This window comes from Arvicola amphibius, chromosome 3 (assembly GCF_903992535.2).
Source record: "Arvicola amphibius chromosome 3, mArvAmp1.2, whole genome shotgun sequence".
Lineage (NCBI taxonomy): Eukaryota > Metazoa > Chordata > Mammalia > Rodentia > Cricetidae > Arvicola > Arvicola amphibius.
In genome coordinates this window covers 84,945,437-84,969,402 of record NC_052049.1, presented here as the reverse complement: position 1 = coordinate 84,969,402, position 23,966 = coordinate 84,945,437, and the positions used below count along the sequence as shown (strand labels likewise).

The 23,966-nt window shown below is 46.1% G+C and overlaps 1 protein-coding gene across 2 annotated transcripts in view; it reads left to right on the top strand.

The window, feature by feature from the left end:
* The window catches only part of Fat3 (FAT atypical cadherin 3), a 459,106-nt gene extending 438,185 nt beyond the window's left edge, over positions 1-20,921 (top strand). Inside the window, exons 22-27 of one of the 2 annotated variants that reach the window (XM_038323652.1) lie at positions 11,002-11,155; positions 13,221-13,873; positions 16,652-16,765; positions 18,899-18,958; positions 19,659-19,694; positions 20,314-20,921. In XM_038323652.1, coding sequence (XP_038179580.1) covers positions 11,002-11,155; positions 13,221-13,873; positions 16,652-16,765; positions 18,899-18,958; positions 19,659-19,694; positions 20,314-20,921 — 1,625 coding nt within the window. The remainder of the gene's footprint in view (positions 1-11,001; positions 11,156-13,220; positions 13,874-16,651; positions 16,766-18,898; positions 18,959-19,658; positions 19,695-20,313) is intronic. The other variant, XM_038323653.1, reaches the window with a different exon arrangement.
* The last annotated feature ends 3,045 nt before the right edge of the window (positions 20,922-23,966 follow it).

Below are 23,966 nucleotides of genomic sequence, written 5' to 3'. Positions count from 1 at the left end.
GATGCTCCAGTCAGCCAGTGCTTGCTTTGCAGGTGTGAAAACCTGAGTTTTATCCTTACGAGTCATATATTAGAAGCTAGACATGGTGATGTAACCCCAGCACTGGGAAGGGGGAGACAGGGGACTTGACGGCCAGCCAATCTCCAAATCAGTAAAGATGGGGTGTCTGAAAAATAACTCCTAAGGATGTTCTCTAGCCTTTACTACACCCTCCTACTCTCTCTCTCTCTCTCTCTCTCTCTCTCTCTCTCTCTCTCTTTCTCTCTCTCTCTCTCTCTCTCACACACACACACACTCACATACACACACACACACTCTATATAGAGATGAAAATATACAATATACTGAGAATCTCAGGAGGGGAGCCAGTCAAGGGTGGGTGTCTTCCCCAGGGATATCGTCAAGGGGGAGGGGGAGAGCAGGAGAGAGATGGGAGGTGGGGGGAGGAAATGAAGGGGGAAGGAGGAGAGGCAGATCCACTGAGCATCTCTCCAGTTGTTGAAGGCTCAGGAGCCTGAGATCTTAGAATTTCCACCTGGCACAGGGCCTGTGTGGTGATCCACTGGGTCAGGCTTCCTTCTGGCCAGCTGCCGCCTCTCAGTAGCCCCACCTGGTCCCCTCCCGGCCCCTTTGCAGGTTTACTCAGCAGCCGCCTGAGTAGTGGATTTAAACGTTCTTCACAATCGCTCGAGACTCCTCGGCGTTAGCATCTACTTTTCGTGCAGCCTGACTCTGAATTTAGAGTCCGCTTTATTATTAGAATGTTATAAACTGTCCGTGGGATGATGTGGTGCAGGAACAGACAGCAGAGCTGTTCAGACTCACATACGTCACTGTCACAGTGAGGGCCCAGCGCCCTGGGGGAAGTGTCTACAGTCTCAGTTTAAGAAATCTATTTGCTGTTTTCACTGTCTCAGCAGTATATGTAAATAAAGGGTGGTTATGGCTCCATAATTCCCGAATGATGAGCAGTGACTCTCCTCTGGCTGCTCTGTAAACCAGGCCCTGATGAGAAATCATGGCCAGTTTTTCATGAGGCGAAAAAAGCTCTACCAGTGTGAGCCACTGAAAATATACGAAAGGGCCATATAATTAAATTGGGTTGAAATGGAACACCACGCCATGTCAAATCCTGGGTACGCAGCCACAAATTGTAACATACTTTAGCCATGTCAGAGCCTTGTTTTTTCCTGGCAAAGCAAAGGTCTTCCACAGAGGGTTATCTTTAAAATAATAACAGTCACCGAACAAAGGGGAATCTGGCTCAGCAGGGTGCATTTTTAACTCCCATGAAATCCTTTAGCTAAGTACCCAGAGCAGGTATGTTATATAACCAAATGGCTCCAGGGCCCCTCTGAGGAACACCCAGTTTTTTCCTGTTTGGTTTTGTTTCATTGAGACAAAGTTCCCTATATCCTAGGACAGCTTCAGACTTAATGTGTAGGTAACGAAGAACAGGCTCAGATTTTTGGTCTTCCTGCCTCTACCTTCTGAGCACTGGGACCCCAGGCATCACCACCACACTCAGTGTGCATGGCACTGGGGATCAAACTCAGGGCCTCATGGATTCCACCAGCTGAACTGCACACTCACTGTTTCCCATACTCCTTCCTTCCCTTCCCTAAGGGTCAGACTTGCTGTGTATTGTGCTAACTGTCTCTCTTTGCTCCCCCATGTTCTATTTTCCTCCATGATAGGGCTTTCTTCTCAAGTCTGGGCTCCTCAGCCCCTCTTCCTTCCAAGATGACGTAGTCTCTTGTCAGCTTTGGTCTTCTCTTTGCACCTAAGAGTTATGCTTTCCTAACATGATGCATGCGTCCTCTCTCACATCCATCTCCATCACTCCCTTGCCTCAAGCCCACTGCTCTGCTGATTGAGCGGACCCCACAGGGGCAGCCATCCCACAAGCCACTGCAAGCCTGGTTGAGAGACCCTGGCTCTGGAAGCGTGGCTCCAGGTAGAACAACCACCAAGAATATCAGAGATCCTCTTCCGGTATGTGAGGGGGAACCCACAGGCTTCCTGGCTGTAGGATGAAGCCTTGACCTCAAAGAAAAGGATCTATTTTTCTTATCTCCATTTTCTATTAATATCAAAGGCATTGTTAAAAAGACTTTTAAAAAGATTTGTTGTTTGAGCCGGGAGGTGGTGGCGCATGCCTTTAATCCCAGCACTCGGGAGGCAAAGGCAGGCGGATCTCTGTGAGTTCGAGGCCAGCCTGGTCTACAAGAGCTAGCTCCAGGCTCTAAAGCTGCAGAGAAACCCTGTCTTGAAAAACCAAAAAAAAAAAAAAAAAAGATTTGTTGTTTGTTTTTGTTTTATTTTATGTGTATGGGTGTTTTGGCCACGTGGATGCCTTGCACCATGTGCATGCCTGGTGCATAGGGAGGCCAGAAGAAGGCATCAAGCTCTCTGGAACTAGAGTTAAAGGCAGTTGCCATGTGAATGGTGGGAACAGAACCTGGGTCCTCTGGAAGATCAGCTAGTGCTCTTAACCACTGGGCTGTCTCTCGAGCACCTATCATGAGCATTTTTATCATGTCCTTGTTTTTCCTACCTGAAAAATCCCTTTTGCCAAGTTAGGGGGGTGGGTTACAAGAAAGGGATGAGCCAAAAGTCAGGCCTCTACTTCCTGCTTATGGAACCTTAAATTAATCATAAAGTTACTTACGAGAATCACCTTCTATAAATCACGGTGAGATGAAGTACAGCCATGGCCTCATGAACTCCTACACCTGCCGGAGAGGTCTAATCACAGAGCCATAGTCTTGGGCTCCCAGATCAAAAGCTGGGATACATGCCGCATTCCAAGAGGACATTTGAATTAAAGACATAGACTGAGGTCACAGAGGTAAGCCCTTGCCCACAACAATCTGATGACAGAGTTCACTGAAACATCAACCTGCTTTTTCCTTTTGGTTTGGTTTGGTTTTTAACTCTCCCCCGTGGATCTCTGTATGGTACCAGAGCATGATTTGCTATCACCATCCCCTTGATCATGGAACAACACTGGACGACTGGGTGTTGGATCTCGTGGTCACAAACTCCATTCTCAAACTGTGGTATGGTGTTCCAGAACATTAATAGTCTGCAAAGCAGTCAACCCACAGCAAGCAACATTTCATTTCAGGATGGATTCCTCCCCCAACTGCCCCGAACCAACAAGAGCCTTGGCACAAAGACCAAAGAGTTGCATCAACCAGCCTAGAATGGCATAGTCAGCAGCTCTGACCAACCTTATAATTCTTCCTGCCCAAGAAGCAGTCCTTGGGAACCCCAAAGGAGTCAGCACACAGAGTGCAAGCTTGGAACGTGACTCTGTAAATCAACCACAGAAGAAAGGTTCACCCTTGATAATGTCTTAAAATTACATACATCTCATAAACATGACCTGCAAACAGCAACCACCATGAAGAAGAACTGGCTGCGACCGGTTCTAACCCTCACACTTTCAGACCCATTGGGTGGTGCGCAGACCAGGGAGCACCCACATTCTGAATAAGATGTGCACAGTTCTCCATACGTCGTGATGTTCAACTCCAGACAATTAAGGGAAAACACAGAGGAAACTAAGCTGTAATTTAGTGAAGCAGGGCATTAAGCCGTGCTGTCACCAGGCTAGAAGCAAATCCTCAGACAGCTTTGCATGAAACTGGAAGCCTAAATCCTGAAAGGAAGCCCTTGCAAATTTTCAGTGGTCATGGGTACAAGTTTGAGTGCACAGAGTACTGGACTATTGCTTACCTTGCAAACGGTTGTATACTAAGACATTTTATTTTTCAATACTCTGGGAACATTCTTCCCTTCTACCACCCTCTCACACTTTAAATTAAATACGTCAGCAAAGATAAATAAAAAGTCTAGCATCACACACCAGGGAAAGTATGAAGCCAGAATTTTATTCCTCACTCTACTTGTGTGTCCCAGGAAAAGCTACACCATCACTGAAGATGCTGGAAAGATGCATCTCAGATCCCACCCGAACCTGCTGGTTCAGTCTGTAGCCCAGCAAGTCCACTAGACAATACTCTGACTTTACCTTCTGGCTCCGAGTAGCCCTGGAATCTGGGGAATCTTCTAGTTCTTGTTTCCCACTGTGTTGTGGATATTGGTTCTCTGTAAGAAACATCAGATGACCCAAGACACTTGTTAAAATGAGGTCTTGATATTGAAGTGGCTCTTGATTGTTTGTTTCAAAGGAAATATATCTGCTTGTCTCTGACTTCTGTTGTCCACATCAGAAGAACCCTCTGCTGGGTAACCAAATCATGCTTGCAAACTCCTGGATGTTTTACCAAGAAAAACTCAAGGGCAATGGGGAGGAGACCCAAACTTGAAGTATCAGAATCTCCAGGAATTCAGGCATCTCTGTTTTAACAAGGCAAATTCTGTGCACATTCAAGTATGAAAACTATTGACACCAGAGGACCCTATGAGTTTTCTATCTACAGGAATGTGATCTGTGTGGTCCAGAAGAGGTAAAGAGACCCAGGACATTTAAATGAGTTGAAGGTCAGATGGACAGATCTGGAACATCACTCTCTTGTCAACAAAATCAGGTTACCCCAAGATCATCAAAGGTCAAAATAATAGTACCTGCCCAACCCCCACCTTGGATATTCTACATATCAAGTCCCATGATGGGCACTTAGATGTTTCAGAGAGATGGACACAGATGTGTTCTTGGCAATAAAGCCCCTTTAGCCACCTTGGACCCTATTTTGTGAAGTATTTAGTTCCTCTTCTTGTAAGAATTAAGAAGCTCCGTCTATCAGACTTTATCAAGTGGCTGCATTGTGTTGACCCACATCAAGTCCTAAGTGCCACGGCTGTTGTCATAGCCAGCAGGTGCCATGTGTGTAGCCTTCTTCTCCTTCCATTTCACATGTGCTCCGCTGTCGGCCCGCTGAATAGAGGCGCAGGAAGAGTGGATCTGACGGCTGTACTTATACAGTGGAGATCATTTAGATGAACTCTGAAACATATGGAAAATGTTTTTCATATTTGAGTGACTTTCTTCGAAATAATGAGTTCATTAATTGTAGGTGTTATTTTTGTAGCATTAGTAACAACAGATGCTAACAGCAAAGTTCAAAAGGTCTAAGTCATGAGAAGACACAAAAGAATAGCCTAGAAGATAAAATTCTACTATATACCTCATGATGTGAGCACAGAAAAGCTAACACACCCTCAAGGAACCTATCCAAGGTCTGGCTGAACACACAGTACCTGAAATGTGACCCACCTGTCCTGGGGAACAACACAGTATTCTCCAGAGGTTTTCATTTGACAGGTTCCTAAACCATTGAATGTACCTTGCTTGCAAAAGAAAAAAAAAAGTCAAACTGACAATGATAAGGGACAATATCAGCAGTAAAATTATCCCCACTCGTGTTTAGCATGAGTCTCACCTGAACTCTCTCTCTCTCTCTCTCTCTCTCTCTCTCTCTCTCTCTCTCTCCCACCCCCCCCACATTTCCCATGTTAGCTGGGGTTTGCAGAGTCTGGGGGTCTTGATACTCAGCCTAAAATTCATGGTGAAAACCTTTTCTGGCTTCAGCTGGTGGGAGGGAGGCATTGACAGAGATAGATGAGAGGGACAGAGACAGAGAGAAAGAAAAAGTACACTTGGGTGCATGTACATGCTCATGTATGTGCACGCAAGTGGAAGCCAGAGGTCACCTCCACTGTTGTTCCTCAGCACATGGCTCACCTGACATCTCTGGCATCCAATAATTTAGTTAAGCTAACTGAGTTCCAGAGACTCTCCTGCCTCTAACTCCCTCTCAGGCGCTGAGATTACAAGACGCACCATCATGCTGGACTTTTTACAGTGGTTCTGGGGCTCGGACCAAAATCAAGTCCTCATGTTTGTGAGACAAACACTTGGCTGGCAGAGCTATCTCCTCTGCTTGGAGTTATCGGGTTTATAAGCAACAGGGAGGTGAGACTGACTTCAGAGTCCACAGTGATTCCAATCCACTAAAGCTCCTACTACCTGTGTGGTTCATTGACTTCTGGAATCTAGAACCCTGTTTTCTCTGGCAGAGCATTCACGAGTATGATGATCCAGGAAAAGCAAGGGGGTTCTCAGAAGGCAAGTGTCATGGACATGGCCCCATGCAGTGATGGGCAGCAGTGGCCCCATGCAGTGATGGCTTACAGCCAGGACTCAGCCCTGGACCCAGGTCCTCAGTAAATACACAAGTCATGACCATGTCATACTTCAGCCAGCGTGGCAGAGGATGAAACTCTAGGTCTTGGATACTGTGTGTGTGTGTGTGTGTGTGTGTGTGTGCGTGCGCGCGTGTGCGCGCGCGCGTGCGTGCGTGCGTCTGTCTGTCTGTCTGTCTGTCTGTCTGTGCCTCTCCACATCAGTGCTGAAGACATTGTTTTCTTATCATGACAATGGACCAAAAGAATTGATGTTCATCAACACTGATGAGCAGAGCAGAAGGCTGAGGCCACTGCCCACGTGAACTGGGTCGAAAAACACCCAGGCAAGGCAGGATCAAGACAGGAAGGGTCTTGATCATTTGCCTACAACACCCAAATTTCCTCTATAACTGCCTGTTCTGGTTCTACTTTTTGCATTTAATTTTGTGATGTTCTTCTTTGAGGAAGGGGAGGAGAAGCACTTTAATTTGCCTGGGTACAGGTTTCAGAACCATCTGCATGGCTATAAGTGGGAGTGTAAACAGGAACGCAGATTTGGAAGCGAGGCTTAAAAATACACTTGCCGTGTCGCCAAGATTTGAAGGGAAAGAAGCTGTGGCTCTTTCTGTACACACATTTCAATGCCAGAAGGACCATTTCCTTTGTACGGGCTGAGAAGTGTTCACCGTCCATCTGCTCGCTGGCTTCCAGAACCCTGTGAGGACCATCTTACCTAAGGGCCTGTTTTCTCATTTGTAAAGTAGCCGTGATGATAACTACTGTTTAAAGAATATGATGCATACAGTCGTTATAAGAAGTAAATGAAACCTACGTTATAGAAAGCACTTAGACATTTTCCTAGTCATTTGAAAAGTTATTATTCTGGTTAGTGATTTTGTAACTTCTCTCCCACCTCCCTCAAAGACAATTCTTATTCATACTTTGAGAAATTATACAATGAATGATTTTTTTATCTTTTATATTTGTGACATTGTTAGATAATATTTGTGATCATTTGATACTTTGTCTAGGAATGCGTGTATGTGCATGCACAGGTTATGTTATGTGTTGATGTTTTAGTATGTGTAGGTATAGTTGTGCATGTATAAATGTGTACATGTGTATAACTGTATGTGAATGTGTATATGTGTTGGCATATAGGTATGCATGTGTTGGTACATTGCATGCATATAGGTGTATGTGATTATATGTTAGTATGTGTATGTGTGCATGCATATGTGTGTGTTAGAGTGTGTGTACATGTGTGTATGTACATGCTTGTGTGCATGTGTGATAGCAACATCAGGAATTCTTGGAAAGAACAGAAACATACATGACTTTGTTCATCTACTGATTATTTGGATCCCAGAAGGATTGTCTGTTCTTGTCTGTCTTACTATTTCTCTTTTGCTCCCGGGAGAACTATGTGAAATTATCACAAGTTCCCCGCTCTTCTTGGCAAGCCATAGTCTCACTCAACAACGTCTAGACTCTACATTGTTATAGAAAGTTCTTGGACTTGGGAAGCTTGGATTCAAGTTCAGGCTCAGTCACTCACCAGTCCTATGTCTTAGAATAGCCTCTCCAGTGTCTCTTGGGGGAATGTTAGTGGACCATTCCCCTGTCCCTCCTAGGATCATTGTGCTTCTCTGTTGAGTGACTGGAAGTAACATCCAAATCACTAGATCACTTGGGACTATTAGGGCAGACTTACTGATGTGAAGATTGTTAAAACACAGTTCTGTGACAGAATAAAGATAGTAACATCATGGTAGTAACAGGTTAATTTTGATAAACAAGACACAAGGAGGATGAACAATAGATGTCATTATTGACTTAAAATCTAATTTGAGTATTTTAACCCATTGATTCCTCTCGCACTGTGTATCAAAAACTTCCTCCAAAATTAAAGGTTTAGGAGCAGGCTTGTTCCCAGAGCCCTCTGACCCCTTGTCTTGTGGGTCTGAGGTCACAGTACAGCTCTGAGACAGTCTGCTTCTTGTCTGATGACTAAGAAATGTGCAGTGAGTTGTTGTTGAACTAATATTTGGTGTTGAAAAAAGGGCAGGATGACTCTGACCAGGCCTGAGTTTAAGTCCACCCAGCTGTGTGAGTGAGTGTGAGCAAGTATTGGCTTCTCTACAGCTAGATTCCTGGGCTGCAAACATCTTTTCCGATCTTGGATCCCGGTGCTTTTCATAGTTTCTTTCCTGGGTGTGTGCTGGTAACACTCCCTACTGAAGTGAAGGCCCTGGTTTGCAGTGCTGGCTGATGTCTGTGATTATCCTGTTTCTAATTGGTGGACCAGGGGTGGAATAACTGGCCTGCTAAACCCCAACTGCTGAGAACCGGCACCAGCACCTTCACCTAACACATACCATTCAGTCTTTAGAGGCAGGAAGTCAGTCAAGTTGACGGCTCCATCAAGACAGCGTCCTCCAGAAGATCACGAAGGGATTTCTGTAATTTGGAAGAGAGAGTACTTCCGAGAAGCAGAATCAACAGGAAGTATCTGTCATGCTCTCCCCCCCACATACACACCAACCACATATCAAACGCATGCGCATTCACACCCATACACAGAAAGGGAAAGAAAGATTTAATCTTATAGAATTTACTAATGCGAGTTGGAGCTAGCAAGTCTAAAATGTGTAGGGCAGGCTAGCGGCTGGAAATCCATCTAAGAACTGGTTTTTGCAGCATTGAAATAATAATCCATAAAGCAAGCCAATTATCTGGAAATGGGTAACATTTCTTTGGTGTTGATTTTAAGGAAAAAATTCTTGGGCCCACACACATTACGGCGAGACCTAGCTGACTGTAAAAGTTGATAAATTTACAAACACCTAAACATTTAGGGCAGTGTTTAAATGGCAAAAGCACAGTAACCTAGCTGGCCTAAAACACAAAGTAGCCTATCACAGAGATCAAAATTCCAGAAGAAACTATACAGGCAGAAAAGCACCATGAATTATTATTAATATCCTCAGAGAGATAAGATTCTATGATCATAATACACAAATCTGAGGCTAAATCTGTACATTAGCCAAAAGAAAAGGCCGGTGAGGTGGGGGAGGGGACTTCGGTGACATAAAAAATGGGGGGCTTGGAAGATGTCAGTCTCAAAAACAATTCAAAATGAGAAACTGTCCCCAGAACTCAAGCAAGAAGTGAGCATTTAAGAGCACAGTCAAGATAGAGAGTTCCGGGAAGGTCTAAATCTTAGATGCAAATAAGAAAACTTCCATGAAGATGGAAGAGAGAACAAAGGAAATCACCAATAAAATGATGCCAGAAAATTTACCAGATTGAAGGATGAGAATTTCAAGATTACAAGGGTCTACTGAGGATCCAGCACAGGCTAGAACAGGTCCATGCTAAATCACAGAATAGCTAAAGCTCATCAAATTCCAAAATTATGGCCTACCAACATATTGGAGAAAAAAAATCAGGCTTCTTACAATCTTCAGAGACTTTGGATTCCCCAAAAACAATAAGCAGAAGATTGTTTCAATTTCCTAATGTAATCTAATTTTCAATGAGGCCTAAGGATTTAACCATACAAATTCTCATAAAATTTGCCTCCTACAACCCCTTCCCCTGGGAGGTAATTACAGAATCTCCAAATGAAAGAGCAAATAAACCGGGTGATTCCGAAATTGAGTTTTAACATAGGTATACACAGGAGCTGCATAAAGGGTCAACTATTGGAGGCAGAGCTCCCAGAAGCTTCACAGAGACCTTAGTGTGGGGAAATATGAGTCACCGTGTGCAGTTCAAATAGGGAAACCCACCTGGTGAAAAGTCTGGAGGTCAATTTAAATAAGTCTTCAGAAAAAGAGCAATCCACAACACAGGTCCACCTTCGATTAATTTTTTAAGACAAAGACATGCATGAAAATAAAAAGTCATAGTTCGCTAAGCAGTGACATAGCTATTTAAAATAATGAAAATACTGCTTGTTTAATTAACATTAAAAGACTACATCATATTGAAGGAAGGCCATAAGAAGACTGTCCACATGTGGTGTGATTGATGTTTGAAATAAAAGATATAATGCGAAGCCAACAGAGAATGGTTGTTAGACACAATCGCAAAGTACCAACATTCCACAGAAGAAAAGATAAAAATACTAAAAGGGATGGCTGGGCCGTTTCTACGGCAGTATAAACACTGTGATTGACAACGCAGAACGCAAGAACCTCTCCCATTTGTAAATCTAACTCTAAGGGCAACAACAATTTCTTATTGAAAAACAATAACCGTAATAAAGTATCCTTTCCACCCCGCGACACAGGTAATACTCAGAGAGTCTGCATTCCTCTCCTAGTTATGTTTTCTGTAGTGCAGACATCCGTGCCTACTTTTACATGAAAAGTTCATGAATAGAATGTGAAGGAGATGCAGAGATGAGGCTTTGCATAGAGAAGGTGAAGGGTTAGGGCTTGAGTTTCAATTGAGTTGACTTGGCCTCACTTGGAGCTCAGGATCTGAGGGAGCATGGCACCAGTGACTTTTCCCATTGTGAGCTGTCACCATTTGCAGAAGGTGATAGAGAAAGCACTGTCACCTTGCTAACCATGCTGGTCTCTGCTCTTAGTGTCTCTGACAATATCATTGGCATTCTTTCCAATCTAGACAATTAGGTGAATATTTTGTGGACTAATATAGAATCCAAACTTTACCCGGGTATTTTATGGCAAATGGGTTCCACATAGCCAATGTGCTGATCATTTTTGAGCCTTGCTCAAGATAAGGAGCTAGGAATGCTTGTTACAGGTGAGTCTAAGAACTCTGCGTACCACTGTGGCATCCTCAGCTCATGAGGCCCTCTGTTTTCCCCAGGCTATCAGTGTTCCTGTCTCTCACAGTTCACGGGGAGAAACTGTGAAGCAGAGATCACAGCCTGCTTCCCCAACCCTTGCCGGAATGGAGGATCCTGTGACCCCATAGGAAACACCTTTGTCTGCAGCTGTAAAGCCGGCCTCACGGGCGTCACGTAAGTGTGACTGTTCACAGACTCCCCTCTCTCTACACTGCTTCTTGTCCTAAGAAAACAACCCAGCATGTAGTTCATGAGAATAAATGGACATGCGGCTGTCTTTCCCACACAGCACTCAAAGGCGCTGGCTCAGTAGAGTAGTGGCTGCAGTGCAAGAAGGCATTCAGATTTCCTAGCACCCACATACAATCCTGGGCATGGTGTCATAGACTTGTCATCTTCAGGCTGGTATTTCCTGGGTCTCATTCGTCAGTCAGTCTACTCAAACTGTGTGCTTTAGGCTCAGTGAGAGATGGGAATCACAAAACAGAGATGGAAAGTGATAGAGGAAGACGTTGATGTGCACCTCTGGTCTCCACAGGCATGTGCACACAACCACACTGATGAGAAAACACCACACACAGACACACCAACACACACACACACATACACACACACACCACTAACTACATTTTTTAAAAGTACTTACAATGTCAGTAGGGAACCCCTAGGATTGCATCTAATTTGTATATTTTACTATATTCCTTTGTACTTTCAGGCTTATTCAATCCCTGTGTATTCTATAAGCACTTCAAATGTGCTTGGCATTAGCTAAAATTTCCAATATGATTATGAGATCTACATAAAACTCACTTCCCAGAACCCACCAACTGGACTCTACTATCTCATGTTTAATGGCTATTCTGAGAAATTAGTCCTTTGAAAACCCTTTTCCTCCAGGAAATGAGGGAAATTTAAGTGTTAGTCAGGTGGAAAGGGAATACTTTAAATTCTGAGTGAAAGGCCACTTCCAGGCATGCGTGATGGTTTCAGAGTGTGCTCTCGGTGAGGGCTAGTCTAATTACAGGTCAGCGTGGCATGCTCATTAGAGTGAGTCTCTAAGGACTCCACCTAGAAATACTTAGCTGATGTTGAGCTGCTGGAAGTGATTTAAACTGATAAGGCCGCATTTATTTTTAAACACCCTGTGATTCTAATTTCTGGCTGACCTGGCCCCAATCTGTTCAAATTGGGGATATTTGGACTACATTTTAAAAGGTGGATTACCAAAACTATAGATGAATCAGCCTTTTCCATGGCATATTGGAACAATTGCTTAAGTAGAGAGGCACGGAAGACAGAAGCTCCAGCACGTGCTGTCAGTGTTCAAGAAGAAATCAAACTAAAGGCTTGCTGTGTGGGGGCCAGAGAGCCAGGCCGGTGGCGAAGACCACTTGCTTTTTTGCCAGAGGGCCTGAAATCAGTTCCCAGCACCCATGCTGGATGGCTTGCAACCACCTGTAATTCCAGCTCCAAGGGACCCAGTGACCTCTTCTAGCCTGTGCAGGCACCTGCACACACATGGAATACAGACAGACAGACAGACTCACAACACACACACATGTGAAAATTAAAAATGTCTTTGGATGTCTGCTTTGTAGTTATACTACTGGGCGGGGGAAAGAGGCCTAGAACTGCCCACAGATCCCTTCCTTGTCCATTTCTCCCACCTGGTGCCACCATCCATATTTCCCTGTGGAAATATTGGGGGACTTGATTATGAGGTCCTACATGGCACCCTTGGGGAAGGGGTGCAGAAGTGTTTTACATGATGGGAGAAATGCATGCTATATGCTATTTCTGAAATTGCACAGTTTTAAATTCTAATGTGCGCCTGACCCAGAGGATGGGAGAGGGTTCCTTTCCCACACCATCTGGTCTTCCCTTTATGCTCCTCGCCCACCAGCTTGTCCTTCTCCAAATCCCATGGAGACCTGAGAGGGCACACCTTGACGCAAGGAAATGGGCAAGGGATCGGTGGACACAGAAATATATAAATTCATCCTTAACTGTATGCCCCTGTGTACGTACACAATGCACACACAGATATGAACACACAGCTATGAATATGATCAAACATATTCTTACATATATATATATATATATATATATATATATATATATATATATATACACACACACAGCCACATGGCATGGTCCTCTTTCGGGGGTTCTGTCTGTTTTAAAGCCTTTTGTCTGAGCTCTGAAGTTGGAAGGTCTTCTGTGTGCTTTGTCTCTAAAGGTGCGAGGATGACGTGGACGAGTGTGAGCGAGAGGAGTGTGAGAATGGAGGCGCCTGCGTCAACCTATTCGGCTCCTTCTTCTGCAACTGCACCCCGGGCTATGTGGGTCAGTACTGTGGCTTGCGTCCCGTGGTCGTGCCCAACATCCAAGCTGGCCACTCATATGTGGGCAAGGAGGAACTAATAGGCATTGCTGTGGTCCTCTTCGTCATCTTCACCCTGGTCGTGCTCTTCATCGTCTTTCGCAAGAAGGTCTTTAGAAAGAACTACTCTCGGAACAACATCACGCTAGTGCAGGACCCAGCCACAGCCGCGCTCCTGCACAAGAGCAACGGCATCCCATTCCGCAGCCTGCGTGCGGGCGATGGGCGCAATGTGTACCAGGAGGTGGGGCCGCCTCAGGTGCCAGTGCGCCCCATGGCCTACACACCCTGCTTCCAGAGCGACTCCAGGAGCAATCTGGACAAGGGCCTGGATGTACTGGGTGGTGAGCCACAGGAGATGAGCACGTTCCACCCGGAGTCCCCACGCATCCTGACTGCGCGTCGGGGTGTGGTGGTATGCAGCGTGGCCCCCAATCTCCCAGCTGTGTCACCCTGTCGCTCGGACTGCGATTCCATCCGGAAGAACGGCTGGGACACAGGACCCGAAAGTGAGTGAGATGCAATAATGGGCGGGTGCCCTGGGAAGCCCCTGGGTTTCAGCAACTCAAGCCATGCTAACCTCCGAGAAGGAAGGAGGAATGAAAAAGGCACTCTCATGACTGAGTTGAGTGTGGCTGGGGTCGCCCAGCATCGGGCAGAAGGTGGGGTTTAGCATCCACAGGGAGGCAGGTGTTTAAGCAAGCGAGTGGCACGAGCTAGTTACAGTTTTGAAGACCGCCCTGACAGACCCGGCAGGGACTGAATCAGACTTAGAAGGAAGGCTGTGTTGGCAAAGCAGGTGACTGCTCCCTGCCCTGGCATCAGAGTGAGACTAAAGCAGACTCTGTTGTCCCCTGGCTTATCAGCAGGCTGCACACTTTTTGTATGCTAGAGAGAAGCCTGAGTTTCTGTACTGTGCTATATATGGGGGAGGAGGATGGAGTGGGTTTCAAACGGTCCTACCGAGCATGTTCAGACAAGGAGGTAAACCGTGCTCCTGGACAAAGCAGACATTACGGAGGCATTACATGACTTAAGCATGAGTCAATTTCAGTAGGAAACTATTGCAGAGGGGCTCCTAGAATCAGGAAGCTGTTAGATCAATAATAAGGATGCATGCAGGGGTGGGGGCAATCCAGAAGTCGAAGAGATGATGGTTGACCATCATGTGCACATGGGGAAAGAGAAAGTCGGCCGCTGGACCTCGGGGAGAAACTTGGAGATCCCTGTTTGAGGGCAGAGAGCAGGATGAAAAACAAATTCTCCCTGAAAAGCAAGAGAAGGGGGAAGAGAGATGGCGTTTATTACAGAAGCTGAGCACGTCCATAAGGTTCATAGTGTGCCGCACAAGGAACCGACCGAGACAAAGGAAGACATAGGCCCTGTGATTTGAAGAGAGTGCAGGGATAAAGCTGCCAGTGCTGTGTGTCTGCCATGTGATGGGCTGTGCAGCACGGGTATCATCACCAGCTCCTGGAGAAGACTAGCCTGAAGGAAGCAAAGGCCATATCTGGGCACAGACAGGTCCCAAGTCTGCTCTCAGCAGGAAAGAGGCAAGGCAGAGTAGAGAGAGCATCGCTCCATGGGAGGGGAGACTCAAGAGGAGGTCTTTCTATTCTAATGTCACCAACATGCCACCTGCTGGTTCCGTCCTGTGGACACACATGCCTTTGAAGTCATCCCCTGGGCTCTCAAGTGGAATCAGGGATCATAGAATGCTGTGGAGAGACCCTTGCTTGGTTGTCATTGCTTTGTGTGTGTGTTGGATCTCACTATGCAGCTCTACCTGTCCTGGAACTTACTGTGTAGACTAGGGCCTGGAACTTAGGTTTCCGCCTGCCTCTGCCTCCTAGGTCCTGGAATTAAAGCTGATGCTACCACACACCCAGCCAAAACACTCCTTTTTTATTTGGAAATTAAAGGAGTTTTGAGTTAAAGGCAAAACAAGGGACTTGCAGGTGTTACTGCCACCCCCAGGGCCGGATGACCACCTGCAGGCTCTTCGGTGCTCAGGGTTCAGTCATGAACGCCTTGTCCTTTGCATGGCCAAGCTTTGAGTTGAGGCTGTTGGAGGTGAATACACACGTGCAGACGCACACGGGCACATGCATACGCACACACGCGCGCGCCCACACATGCACACACACATGAGTGCACACACACATGCACACATGCGAACACACACACGCACACACGCACGCACGCACGCACGTGTCTCTCTACACCTCTATCACTTGTTTGTCTAAGGCCCTGGCTTAGCAGAAAGCATGTGGGGGCTCTCATGTTTGCTCCTGATGTTGCTCTTTATGGGGGGATCAGCAGCTGCAAAACAAAGTAACTATTCCCATAATCACAGGTCTGTGTCTCTGCACCCTCACATTCCAGGATGCTCTGCAGTATTTCTTGGAGAATATTTTCCGTCACCACCTCATGACATGACAGCTTTATTTTCGGAATCGACCTCAGGCCAAAACTCACACTTCCCCCTGAAGTATCATTGGATTTTATAGAGCACGCTTTCCTCTTTGTTAAACAAGCCACAGTTAGAGCTAGCGAGACAGTTTCTGACAACTAATTCATTGTGGGCTTGACCACCTCAAGATATGGTGCTTTTTGTTGCTTCCTACACCTCTCAAATTAGAAAGAGGGGTTTGTGTGCATCCAGGGGGTCTAGCTATTTTCCTGTAGCAGAGACAGATAGAAAAATAAACACCAAGTGAATAAGGGAAAATTCACATCAGCCTGTCCTCTTTCCAGACAGAGAACATTGGCAGCCACGAGATGAAGCGCCACTGCCCTCTAGAAGGCAGAGCTGAAAATTCCACTCCTCCCCGGAGATGGAAGCTGGGAGAAATATAACGGCTTTCTTGCCTATAAAATATTTATGCCCCTGTTTTAAAAGTAATCTCATTTAACCTGGTGTTGACACCACATTGGTTCATGTAAATGACATAAATTAAGTCTGAATGAAGAGCAGCTCAGCTACTCCATCCTCATCGCACTCTCTCCACAGTCCTCACTTGGAGGCAGGAACACTTACTTTCAGCTGACAGCTATTCGGAAGCTCATTTACCACGGGTTAAGGGTTCCAAATCCATAATGTAAATCACTTGATTGACAGACCTTTGCCCCCTATGGCACAATCAATTTTCCTTTGTGGAGCTAACTTATTTTCTCGAAGCAAATCAGAAAGCTTCTAAGAAAAAGGGGTAGGGAGGGAGAGAGCAAGACTGAAGGATTGCACAAGGCTGAGTGACGGTTCTGCTTTCTCTCGCCTGTTCATGAAGACAAAGGGGCTGATGACCCGGGAGAGGTGACCTGCTTCACAAGCAGTAACAAAGGCAGCAACTCCGAAGTTCAGTCCCTCAGCTCCTTCCAGTCGGACTCTGGTGACGACAATGGTAAGCGCATTCCCTGTCCTGTGCTGGGGTCAGCGGAAGAGGTGAGGGCTAGCACTGCTGTTTCTTGTCTGTGTGGTGGCTTTTTTCCGTTTTTACCCATTGTTGAGAATCCTTGCCAGAGGACCCAACGTGCCACTGGTCAGGGCAGGATCTGCGTCCGTGGGGCTTGGACGGTGACAGATTTGCCTCCTCCCCGTGATGCTTCAGAGCAAACCTGACAATGCAACTCCCTTTCTTGCTGCCTGTGTCCTCGCACCCCCTGCGTTCAGCCACCACATCATTAGACATTACTTTGGAGACAGGATGGCTATTCTGTAGAGCCAGTGATGCCTTTGTTCAATTGAATTTCCCTTCTAATCAATCATTTGGGGTCGTGGGATTTTGGAGAACTGATTTAAAAACTGTGACACAGACTCTTAGGGGAAAAAATGCCTGTCTGCCCAGAATGCCGCACGCAAGTCCCTGTGCTTCACAGACTGCTTTGATAACTCCAAGTCGGGTGCATCCAGCTCCCACAAACCTGTACTGATGGAGAAGATGCTGGTGTTTCTAGCTAAGAAACCAGCTGTGGAGGGTAGGCAGTGACGGAAGAAGAAAGTCCAACTAGCAATGTTTGTCACATGGTGCTAAAGCAAGAATTATTTCACATGATCATCCAGGGGCAGGCGGCCCCACCCCAGCCAACACCTTAGGTGGCCTCTCTTTTAACAGCAGTTGGCAAGAAAAAAAACACACTTGCTAATCAATGTGATCTTTCAAAAAGATTAAGAACAACACAGTCCCAGTCTCTGAGCAAACAGGGAAAGTGGCCAAGAGGCAGTTGTAGAATTGTAGTTTGCTTTCTCATGTGTAACCCAAACCTCTCCCACATGGTCCCCCCAACACTAGCCACCCCTGAAGAAGTTTCATTTTGGGGGTTGGGAAAATGACTCCATACGTTAAGAGCACTTGTTCTGTACATAAGGGCCTGAGCTAGGGTCCCTGGCACCTACAAAAAAATCACATGCATGCGGTGCATGGCTAACCCAAGCCCTGGGAGAAAGACAGGCCAGGCGGCAAGCCAACATTCCAAGCTTCCTGTCCACTGATAGAACCTGCCTCGAGGCAGTGAGGCTGAGAGAGAGAGATAAACATTTAGGCATTCTGTTCTGGCCTCCATACTTATGCACTGGCCCATGAGCCTGAATACATGCATACACCACACACAAACACACATGCATGAGCACACACACATATAAATACACACATACAAACACACACACTGATGTATCTATCTGCTGGGATAACAAACCATGTATCTTAATTTCTTCTGGCCATTATTGAAATAAAGGCACTAACCCAGGTATATGATGCATCCTCCCTTCTTTACCTCCAGTGAGATTAAAAAATACTATGGCAACCTTGCATTTTATGTTAAACGTTGAGAACATATAGTTTCAGAGACTAGGCAGTAGCTCCAGCCATAATGTCTGGCTGATGGCTCTCAAAGGCTCTCTAACTCACACGCCTACCCCCCTCAGGATCTGCATCTGGGCAGGAAGCGCTAGGCCCTTTCATCTGAAGTCACGTCATCTAAAGCAACTAAAATAGACCAGAGGTCTCCTTCACATACCCCAAGCCTCAGCAGCAAGAGACAGGTCTCAGGTTTGTCTGGACCATCAGTGGCATGTGTGAGGCCATCAGACTCATAACAATACCCAAACTCCTACACAGTTGACATTGTATTCAGAGCACATTGGTGACCAACAAGGAATTATGTCCAGGAATAGGCTTCCGCTGAGGGCCTCAGATGGTGCTAATGAGAACTCTCCATGAGTTCCCTGGGCCACCGTCTTCCTGGTTTGAAGTGACAGTCCATAGAGTGGGAAGAGATGGCACAGGGATCCTTGACAATCATGCTTTTTTAGAAGTATGGCCTCCTAGCTTTCTGTTGTTTCCATTCTGTTCCAACAGAACCCAGGCCTCCATATCTAAGTGTCCTCTTGACACCAGCCCTGAGGGACAGAGTGTGGAAAGGAGTTTGTGTGCAATGTCTTCATTATTGTTGTTATTAGTCATTAACATGTGTTTGAAATATGTGACTAACCAGGAACTGTCCCTCCCCTCCCTCCTGTCTTCTTTTCCTGCCAAAAGCATCCATAGTGACTGTCATTCAGCTTGTCAACAATGTAGTTGACTCTATAGAGAACGAAGGTATTTACAGTTATTTTTTTTGGTTTTGATTTTTGTTTGTCTGTCTCCTCCTTTTGTGGCATGTCTGTGTCCATCTAGAAAGTTTTCTTCTGTGGTACTTTATCTGAACTGACTGTAACCAACAGAAAGTGCATGATGATAGTGGTTTTAAGTGAGATAATGGGGTTGGGGATGTAGCTCAATGATAGACAGCTGGCCTAGCTATCCCAAGACTCTGGCTTTGTTCTCCAGCACCAGAAAACAAATCAAATTCAATGCCAGATGTCTCTCTATTGATTGCAATAAACTTAATAATTTTGAGAGAAAATCTACTTCATATTTTTAAATATCTAGGTTCTCTTATCAAATGCCTTCAAAGTAAAGAACATTCATCTGCAATCCAGGTTAATCAGTTAACATTACATTCATTATAGTATGTTTTTGAATACCTGCTGTGAGCTGTGGATACTTATAAAATCATCAGAAATGAAAATTTTTATGAGGATTAATTTTGTCAGTGCTTTAATAAAATTATAACAAAATACAGATGGGACTTATCTCTTAATTTCCTAACTAGTGACGAGGGGAGGGGGTTAAAAGCCTAAACTTAGTGTTAGCCTTGGTTCCTAAGGAGTGATCTTCACGCCTCTGAATTATCTGCTTTGTCTGTCTCCCCATGGCCTAGATGGCCCGGTTCACTTTTCACTTTGTGTTTGAACAGTGTCTGTCATGGACCAAGGACAGAACTACAACAGAGGTGACTCTGCCACCACCCAGGATGACAGCTTATTTCTGTGTCTCGCACCTCTCCCCTCATACTGACCATGCCCCCTCCATCCCCTCTGAGTCTCCCAGTTTGAGTTTTGCATGTTCCAGGCGTCTTGTGTGCTCAGCTCCACATGCATTTAGCAGCCTCAAGCCCTGTGTGTGAAACTCACTCGTTTTCCTGCAGGGCTCCATGCTCTCTGCAGTTCTCGGAACACAGTGCAACTCTGCCCGCATGTTGCCAGCCTGGCCTTGTGCACAGCATGTGGATGGGAGGGGGGAAAAGGTGGATATTGTGGAGCCTGTTCCATCAGCATGCCTTTGTTGGCCATTGCTCTGGGCCTCATGATTAGGAGTCTGCACAGCCAGGCACCTTCTCTCTGTGCTCTCTCTCTGCAGGCCAGAGCATGGCTGGCCCTATGGGTCCTCAGAGAGTTTGCATATGACCTTGGCTATGGGGTTTCCTTGGCATCAGTAATGCACGGCAGGCCCATCCCTGCTCCTTATCCCCCCTCGCCCCACCTCTGGTCTGTGCATGGCAGCCCATCCCTGTACCTCATTCACCCACCTCTGGTCTGGAGGCAGTTAATCATCTGGATTTCCTCTCACAGCCTATCATTGGGACACCTCCGACTGGATGCCCGGGGCACGGCTGTCTGACATCGAGGAAATGCCCAACTACGAGAGCCAAGATGGAGGATCAGCGCACCAGGGCAGCACACGAGAGCTGGAGAGCGACTACTACCTGGGCGGATACGACATCGACAGTGAATACCCCCCACCTCATGAAGAAGAGTTCCTAAGTCAGGATCAGCTGCCTCCTCCGCTGCCGGAGGACTTCCCTGAACAGTATGAGGCCTTGCCTCCCTCGCAGCCCGCCTCGCTAGCTGGCACCATGAGCCCAGACTGCAACAGAAGGCCCCGGTTTCACCCCAGCCAGTACCTCCCTCCTCACCCGCTTCCCAACGAAACAGATTTGGGGGGGCCACCCTCTGGCTGTGATTTTAGTACTTTTGCAGTGAGCATGAACCAGGGTCCGGCAGACAGCGTGTCTCTGTCCTTGCACAATCCCAGAGGCACCTCGTCCTCAGATACGCCAGCCCACCGTGGCTTTGACGACTCTGAGGTGGCCATGAGGGACTACGAAAGCGCCGGTGAGCTCGGCCTCACCAGCCTTCACATTCCCTTCGTGGAAACGCAGCACCAGACCCAGGTGTAGAGGACACCGTGGGTGCTGTGCCCTGACTCTTACAGCGTAGAAAGAAACAAGCCGCACTTGGGTCTGGACGGAGAGAAGTCTGTGGAAATGTGGATTGTCTATGAGGAACCCCTTCACAAGTCTCACTGTCCCAGCAAGCTTGACTCCCAGAGTGACAAGGAGCGGCTCAGACGTTGTTTCTGGGGGAGGGGGAGCTCACAGTCCTTGTTTGTGAATACCTGTGTTTATGGCTTGGAGTGCAAAGGAGAAGAAATGAGTTTACTTTGTCAAAGGGGAGAACACAAATGGCTTTGTGCATTATTGTGCCCCGGAAAGTGAGAAAGCAAAGGTCCTTGCAGTATTAGCCCCGCCACCGTCAGAGGGGCAGCATCGCATGTGATTTTGAGCCAAGGAAGTGAAAACAGCAGGGCTGTCTGTCGTAGAAGTTAGTGTTCTAGATGAGAGAAAAGAATGGCAGTGTTTGACAGGGTGGATGGAAGCCTTTAAAACTGGCTCTGTTTTTAAATAAGCTGTCTAATTTTTCAGCTATAAAATTAGATTTGTGTAAAATGCTTAGTGTGCTCAGATTTTTTTCTTGTTTGTGTTAAGCATCCAGATTAATATAGTTGGGTTTGTGATCTCTGAGAAAGTTACCATGAAAGAGCAATAAGAGGCTATCTAGTCTCCAGTGGGTGGGTTGGGGGAGGTTAAAGTTCAAACACCAGAAAGACTGTGACGATCTTGTTCTGTGTTTTCTGGCAAATAATCCTAGCCGTAGCTTGGTTCTAACATTCCTGCAAGAACAGGCCCCTGCTGGTCTATTGCTCTCTAGAATGAGATGTAGTGGAAGCCTAAACAGAATTCACAGATTTGCGGAAGACAGGATGTGATGCTGTCAGACGTTTCCCCCTAGGGGACCACACTTCTTCACACTGAAGGGGAAAACCGTACGTGTCGTTCTAAACTGGTAGTGGTGTCATTATAAATACTCTTAGGTTTTTAAAGAAAAAGATAGGTAGTGACCATGTATAAATTAAATTGTATGTATGTGTGTGTGCATGTGTGTGTGAGAGGAGGGCCTAAGTATTGCTCTGAGCGTGCACTCACCACAGCTGCTCTTGAGGGAAGCTGCCCCAAAGGGTTTAGGATTCAGTGTTTGAAATCGTGAGGGGAGCAAGCATTGCTGTTGCTCACCTTCTGATTTCCCTGATCTCTAGTCTAACAGGAACACCAAATGCCATATCTTACTCCAATTCAGTTAACCTTATTTTAGTACTGCCATTTCTAGTAACTTAAAGCAAGTACCGTGATTTTTTTAAAGACAGTATTTTCTAATTTTTCAGAACTACTATTTGAAACTGAGTAACATTTAATTACACCCTGGGGTCTCCCTCCCATCGAATATGTGGCCTTTGGCCATCACTTTCCCATGACAGAATACTCATCCCACTGAAAATACAGAAACCTAGCATTTGAAGGTTAAAGCTGGCAGTGGAGTTAACTTGGCTCTTTCACTCTGAGCAGCTGTGGCCACCGCCTCTGCAGTGAGCCCGGGAAAGGAATGCGTATTTGCACATCTGCCTGTGAGCAAATCTCTGTATGGATGTGTGAAGGGAGCTGTCTGGGATCTGCCCATCAGTCCGCGGCTGTCTTTAATCCACTTACCTCTCTGCAGGAGCTGATGTTTCTGAACATCTGTCCTTTCATTCCCAAACTTCCTGAGTTAGAGAACATGTTTGTCCCGTTTCTTGGCTTTTCTCTTGTATTCTCTAGCTTAGACTCACTCATGGAGGCATTATCCACACTGTGGTCTTGAAATAAATGAATGTCACTAAGGCTGCTTTTAAGAATAAAGTCCTTAGTATTTTTTCTTATGTAAGAAGCACATTTGCAAGAATCACAAAGAAAATGACAAACTAATGGTCCAGAATTGAATCACTGCTGTGCTTTTAATAACACAACAGCATAAAACCATCAAAGTAAAACCAACAATTCATTTCTTGCCCCCAGGAAATATGAGATGAGATCCACACCAATGAGTCACCCGTGCTTAGCCAGCATCTCTTTTAGAGAGAATGCCTGGCCAACCCTATAATGAAGGCATAAATAGAGCTATCTGCAGGCAGTGGCAGAGTCACCGAAGAAATCCCTGCCCACCCTCTCCTCTGACCTACATAAAATCCTTTCTTCTTTAGGACACCTTCCTGCTAAATTTCAGCAGAATAGCTCTACAGACATCCAGATGAGCGCCGGGTCTACTGGGTTCTTCACTTTCTAAAAATTAGGTTTCCTTATAGACTAGAGGATAGAGTACAGTGACTTCACATGCATCTTGGATGGGGTGACCACAGTTTAGCAGAACGGGGTCCTTAAGATTTCTTAGGCTAGCCCCCACACTTTATAAGGGAGGAAGCTCACCCGGAGAGAGGAAGAGACTTGCCCAGGCTCAAACAAAAGTTAACTCATTGACCCAAACTGCCACCCATCCACGTAGGCACAACTCCTTATCTGTAACCTTACACTCCGCTAAGCTGCCCTGAGCCGGCAGCTGCTTCCTTCTCCTAAACCCTTAACTTCCCACTGTTCCTTCACTGAAATATGCAAGGATAAAACAAAGACCTTTTCTCTGGGACTCTGATGGGCCCAGAGATTTGGACATTCAACGGAATGCTGCTTTTGCCAAATGAATGTTTCTAGGATGGGGATGGAGTGAGTACAGAACTCTTCAGACTGTAGGCGTCCCTGGTAGTGAAACTGATGGTATATAACACACACACTAAGTGTGTCTTATGGTTTTGATGTTTTTGTTTCCTCCTCATAAGCTCTGCCTACTGTCTGTTCTTGTCCTGTTCACCGTGATGGAAAATTAGCCAGTGTAGTGAGTGTCTGTGTTTCTCTTGGGAGATGTGTGGCACACGTTCTGGTTAGTGTGAGAGAAGCCGTCAGCCTTTGTCACACTCTAAGCGGGAGCTATAGGGCTATAAAGGACAGACATGTGCTTCACTCATCCCCTTCCTCTGAGAGGATTTTGCTGCTGAGCCTCATCCCATGCCTGCTTTCTGTGTA